We start from the raw sequence: 6,656 nt of genomic DNA on the forward strand, positions 1-6,656 counted from the left end.
ACCGCCACATCTTTTGCGCCAACCATCCCATGATTCGAGTTACTAAATAATGGTCATGCATAATTGTAATTTGCAGCGCCCAAGAACAATTCACACTCGAACATGCGAACAAGTAAAACGAAAAAAAAAAAAAGAATCACTCATTCAGCTTTGAATGAGTGACTCACTTTTACTGGTGTGCTAGGTTGAGTGTGAATGGTTCTTATGCGCTGTAAATTACCAGTATGAATAGCCAACTCGCCCTGTCCTCCATCTTAAAATTATTACTCAGTTTCCCTTCAATGCTCTTCCCACAAAGTTGTCCGTGGTTTAAACTTGAGTACAACTAAATCTAGAAAAGGTGGGCTAGATTGGAGAGGAGGAAGCCACCGATAATGGCGACCATAAATCTTTGTAAGCGGGTATCCTATTCACTTTCTATGTGTGTTGCCATATAATATAAACCTTATTTCTTTCCAGAAATATTACATTAAAAAAATTAAATTAAACAACCTTCATTCGACAAATATCGCTAAAATTTTATTCCACATTTTCAGGTATTGCATTTTCTGGCCTCATGGTGGGACTGCACGTGGTCATCGCCCAGTACTTCGAGAAGCGACGTGCCACGGCGTTCAGCGTATTCTACACTCTAGCGGGACTAAACACTTTTTTTGTTCCACCAATAATTGAACATTCACTCACCGAATATGGGGTTCGAGGAGCCCTGCTCATTCTTGGTGCCATCTCCCTGAACGCCTTCCCCGCTGCGATCATCCTTCGCAGCCCACCGTGGGCAGACCCAACCCGCCAACGATTAACGCCAAGACCCGTGAGCAATCAGGCCTTGCAGCATGCCGACCAGAATGTCTCTCTCACAAATGATGGCAAAGCTAACAACCTTAAATTTGGCAACAATGGCACGACAAAGCCCTCGAAGACATCTCTCTCTACCAATGCTAAGACGGACAACAGCTTGTTTAACACCGCAAAGAACTTCCTCACACTCAGGTTCTGGGTTGACTCCACGTCTTTCGGAGTGGCTTACATGTCATACGCCGTGTTCGTCATGCTTGTGGTGGACCTTGCAAAAGATCGCGGAGTTTCGACCGCAGACTCCGTCTACCTCTTTCATGCGTTCAGCGTGGGCGACGTCGTCATGCGAGCGCTCAACGGCTGGATTGTGGACGCTGGTTTGCTAAGCGTGAATAGCATAATGGGGCTCGGATTTTTCGTGCAAGGAATCGGCTTTGTCTTCATGGTTTACGGCGTCGGTTTGCCCGCCCTTGTGGCCGCTTCGTTCCTGCTGGGTGCAAGCATCGGCTTAAGAATGTCTTTGGGGACCATCATGCTCATCTTGGACTTCGGTGTGGAGGCTCTTCCAATTATGATCGGTGGTTTGGGTGTCGTAAGCTCGCTCAACAGCTGGCTGAGGGCCCCGCTCGTTGGTAAGTACTTGAGTAGTTTAACAAATAATGAATAATCACACTTCAGACAAATAGGCTGGCTATTCTCTCCTTTCCTGATGTCAGTTCGTTTCATCTAATTATCGTTAGACGTATTGCGCCCGAAACGGCTTTACAATTGAATAAGAACCAAGTGGAAAGGCATGCTTATTCTACTGTAGCACAGTCTGACCAGGTAACACTTTTTAATCTTCCCCAACGGCAGAAGCACTACTACAGGGTAATGCAATTTTGCGAAAATACTGTTCAATCAACAATTGAGCCCAGTAGCGCTCGATAGCCTAAGACAGTCTGGAGATGTCTTTGTTTTATATACCGGGTGTTCGTGAGAAATCCGGACCCAGCTTTTTGCACTACAAAAATAAAATAGACATTGCTGGGAGCTCCAACTCCGTCAAAACGTAGCCCCAGTCGTTCGAGCAAGATGCCGATGTTTCAGCAGCAACCGTTATCTTATTCAAAAGATATAAGCGATTTTCTGAAAATTTCAATAAAAAAATGGCGGCCGAAGGAGCTTTCAAATATATAGAGCTTTATGGCGCCGGAAACCGCCAACGGGCTAAAATGGGATCCATTTTCTCATTAAAAGTTTTAAAAAATCACCTATAACTTTTAAATAAGATGACGGTTGGTGCTGAAATTTTAGCATTTTGCTTTAACGGGTGGGGCTACGTTCTGACGGAGTATAAGCTGTCCGCGATGTCTAGTTTATGTTTGCAGTGCGAAAAGCACGGATCGGATTTCTCACGAACACCTGATACTTTCCTTGGGTAACTGCGATCTAACTTGGCGGGTCATATTTTGTGGGAGCGGATGAAAGCAGGGCAATGCGTAAGCAGGTTCTCTACGGCTAACGTAGAAAATTAATTTATGAAGTTAGCTGTATCATGCTTTGGATCATGTCAAACATCAAATGCTGTAATTCACTAATATGATGGCCTTCATTTTAGGGAAACAATTAGAATTTGCGATGACATTTGCCGATGGCCTCCAGAGTTTCCTATAGCGTTTTTAGAAGTTACGTTTTGCATGACAACTGTAAGTCTTTAATAGGTGGCTGCTGCATACGGTTGCTGCGTATATGTCCTTAAACGGTAGTTATAGCCATACTTATATTAAAGAGCGCGGCCGTCTCATAAACTTGTATTTGAGAAAAAAGTGGGCCATTATCAAAATTTATTCACCGTTATGCGCCTCGCGCAAGCATGGACAGATATGAATTCAAAAAGAGTATATCTTTCTGCTTGGACTATTTCCTTTCTCCCGGAGGTGTCACAGCGCCAAACCAACTAGAAGACCACTCAGTTTCATTTAAACTTCATTTTATAGAGTTATTCGGTTTGTGAATATACAGCTATGTGTAGAAACACGTGTCACATTGCCGCGTGCGTGGCGGTGCTGCCAACGCTCTGGCTGCCTCACAAATGTACGTGGTTCGAATCTCACCGAAAATGGTTTTCCTTTACGAAAATCTGTTAATCTGGAAAGTTCGAATTTCTTCCAAAGTGTGAACGTGTGTTCCAGTACACGAGCAGCATCACTACTGCTGCTTGCTGTGTTCCCGAAGGTATCCTTCGTGAACACAACGCTTGCACAAGGAGCAATAGTGCTCCTCTTCGCGTCAGTCGCCCTTCCGTCGCAGGGTGCGCGGTGCCTCGCTTGTTTAATTAAAAAAAAATTGTATTCAAGATTTCTGCGGAATATGAACAGATGATTGAAAGCTCTAGTGGTCTCATTGAATGCGCTACTGGTCTATGTTAATCATACATGAGACTGAAAGTGAGGTATCCACGCAAGTAAATGCATGGATACTTGAAAGCTATCTTTGCCTAAAACCAGCCATCGTTGATGTTTTAACAAACCCACCGTCTGGTGTTGCATTCAATCAGTTATAGCCATGAGAACGGCGGTTGGTATCACAACCCAATCGTAACGCATATTTAGTGACCAAAGTGGGCCACGGGCGCCCTTTTGCACCCAAGACTGAATGATCATCTGGTGGTGACGCCGTCTTCTTCATGTGCAAAACTTACTAAAGGAACCCGAGTGGCTGAGGTATTGTGTATATAAGTATGCCTGCCTAAATGTCTAGGAAAATAGGATATTATCAAAAGCGGCTCCACACTTATAAAAAAGATGGTGATTACGGCCTTTTGTTCCATATAACGCACCCCAAAACTTATATTAGACGCACAGCGCACTCATGTCGAACAGACGGCCTAACATTTACAAGGAGATTGATAACGCTGCGATATAAGTTATGAAATAGCTAAGGTGTGTATCGAAGACTACAAAACAAAACAAAAAAAACTAAGGTTTTGCAGCAAAGCGAAGAAAAAACGATTTTTTTTAATTTTTTTGTATTAAGTAAAACGTACATTAGCTGTTTTAATAAGTTGTACAACTCGGCTATGCAGGCTTTCGTGAAAGTTAGTACAGTCGGTTCAACGTCAGCGCGCTCTACGTGGAACTGAGTTTTCGAGGTGTTTTATATGGAACAAGGGGTGTAAGAATAGACGCGTTTTTTAGAGTGCATGTTAGAAACAAATAATATGTGTTTTTTTATGCCTGTAAGTTAGTGTAGAGAAGCTTAAAAGATGCCTCCCACGTCTACGCTGGAACGGCAAGGAATGATGCAGCACTTTTTCAGAAGTGTTGCGTAGTCGTTCAGGCTAAATAGGGGCATATTAAATGTGCCTCGTGCATATCGCAAGTGAGTTTGATTTGTACAGTACTAATCCTGGGAGAAAATAGAGCCTCTCATATTTCACTAAAAGGGGACGATACTGATATGTGTTCATTGGCGGACTGGATAATGAAGCCTAGGCGAGCGCGTGGCCACTAGGTCCTCCAGTGCTATCTGACGGAAGGAACCTGAGTTATCGTCGAGGCTATGATCTGAACGAGCGGCATTTCAGCGGCTGTCCGATTTCTCTCCTTATCCTCCACTAGTACGGCAAACGATTTCCAAGGTAACACCTGTAGTAGCAGTGCTCAGTGAAATAGAATAAAACGCGCTTCCCGTAACTTGTCCCGCGAACTTATTTCAAACGCCCATAAAGACTGATCGCTCAACCTGTCCTCCCTTTGATTTCAGTCACATTTGACTCTTCCATTTTGTCCGGCACTCACAAAAAGAAAAAAAAAAGGTGTTATTTCATACCTTTTTGTCCTGTACCTCGAACTATCAGTTCAATGTACAGCGCACTATAGCAGAACAGACGGCCCTAAATTTTACGAGGGGCTTGATAACGGTGCAATATACTAGGGTGTGCATTTTCCAGTTTTAACCGAAAAACACCGATAAACATCCGTCGGTGACAAAAATATAAAATCGGTTAAAACCGAGAAACACCGGTGGTTGGATATTTTCGCTCTGGTTAAAACCGAAAAACACCGGTCGTTGCTAGTTTCCGACCTAGCGAAACCCTTCCCCCGTAGAGGTTCGTCAAACGTGTTATCTCGTGGATCCTGCATTCTTCCAGTATTTATACATGGCTTGCAGGTGGCCTCAGTCCGCCTTCCTTTCTGGGGGTCAAAAGCGTCTAGTGAATGCAGTGGAAGCTAAGCTCTGATACGCCTTTCCCCTATTGTGTCTCCCATGGCCCCCTTTTGTGGAAAAATTAACACAGTGGAGGGTAGGCTCTCACATGCCTTTCCCTCATTGGGTCTGGCCAAGCGATGTCGGTGCAAGCCATGTATTCAGAGGTTGCTGTGGTTCCTGGAAGACACTGCTAACGTCCGTGTCGTACAGGAGCGTGCGTTTTCATAATTGCGGTTGCGAACCGCAAGGAACGTGCTGCCATGACGAAAGCACGTTCCTTGCGTGTAGATACAAGCATGAAAGTATGCTTGCATCTACTATAATAACCAAGTGTGAGAAATAGTTGCTTCCTAGAGAAGAAGTGTATGAACTATGTGAATAAAATTGGAACTCTCTGCCTGTGATCAATCGCTTTTTTTTTCACCGATATTCCCCGATTTTAGCCTCGTCGTGAGACGTTCCACCGAAATACACCGGTGTTTTGAAAATAAATAAACACCGAAAAACATCCGCCGATTTTTCTCACAAATAAACACCGGAAAGTACACACCCTAAATATAACTTATTAAATAGCTAAAGTACGTATCAAAGACCACAGAAAGAAAACACTGAGGTTTTGCAGTTAGGTAGTATTACTTACTACAAAAAAAAAAAATAGTCGGGGTTGTGTCGGCCAAGAAAACCCCGACTATTTTCTTTTTGTAGTCAGTAACACGTACATTAGCTATTTTATTAAGTTGTACAACACGGCTATCAAGCCCCTCGTAAAATTTGGAGCCGTCTATTCGGCTATAGGGCGCTGTACACCGAACTGAAGTTTTGCGGTGTCTTTTATGGGGCAAAGGGTGTAAAAATACCCTTTATTTTTCTGAGAGTACGGAACTTATACATTTGGCGCTGAAATCAGCATTATCTTGGCGACAGCTGATTCAGTGGGGAGTTACGATATAAGTTGAACAGCCGCTGAAGCCTCGATAATGTTTGAGCTTTCTTGTCAGAGATTGTGCGGCAGGCCTTCTAAGACACGAGTTCGCCGGAGCTTTTTTATACCGTACGCGAGTCTACCTGGACTTGCGACACGCAGAAGTGAAAATGTTCAGAATTATCCTATTCCCGTTTTTGCAGGATACTTTCGAGACAAGCATGGATCCTACGACGGTGTAATGCTAATCATGGCAATTTTATCTCTCATCTACGTGCTCATCTGGGAGGCAAGGTTCTTTATAAATAAAATAGCGCAACGCAGAAGAAAGGCCCAAGTGCAAGTTGAATCGGGAAAAGCAGCGGTCACTACGACGACTTGATTTCAAAATAAGCATTGGTGCTATAACTTATGATCGGTTCCGTCGTGACAATTCTACAGCTCATGTCATCGCGCCAGTATCAGCTTGACCTAGGTAGCATCATCCAGCTGGAAATATTTCTAGACATACATGTGTCAGACTCTCTGTCACTTTAGTGATCCGGTATACCACTGCAAGTCGCGGCAGCGGCATTCCCAGTTCTGTAATAAACTTGCACATCCTGACAGTTCCTCTTGGTTCCTTTTAAACCTGTTCCCATATAAGGGCCGCAAGGAGACACGGTTGCATTTTTGACCCCTCAAACTTTTTTTTCAAATTAGAAAAAAAGCAAAGCAATCCTAACTATAGTACTGCCCGTCCCAA

General features: G+C 43.7%; 1 protein-coding gene across 1 annotated transcript in view; it reads left to right on the forward strand.

Annotated features, from left to right (window-relative positions):
• Positions 1-6,293, forward strand: part of LOC8041052 (monocarboxylate transporter 12-like) — a 28,218-nt gene extending 21,925 nt beyond the window's left edge. The window contains exons 3-4 of the mRNA XM_002414362.3: positions 537-1,427; positions 6,115-6,293. Of these exons, the coding sequence (XP_002414407.3) occupies positions 537-1,427; positions 6,115-6,293 (1,070 nt within the window). The remainder of the gene's footprint in view (positions 1-536; positions 1,428-6,114) is intronic.
• The last annotated feature ends 363 nt before the right edge of the window (positions 6,294-6,656 follow it).

This window comes from Ixodes scapularis, unplaced genomic scaffold (assembly GCF_016920785.2).
Source record: "Ixodes scapularis isolate PalLabHiFi unplaced genomic scaffold, ASM1692078v2 PGA_scaffold1__304_contigs__length_218370807, whole genome shotgun sequence".
NCBI lineage: Eukaryota > Metazoa > Arthropoda > Arachnida > Ixodida > Ixodidae > Ixodes > Ixodes scapularis.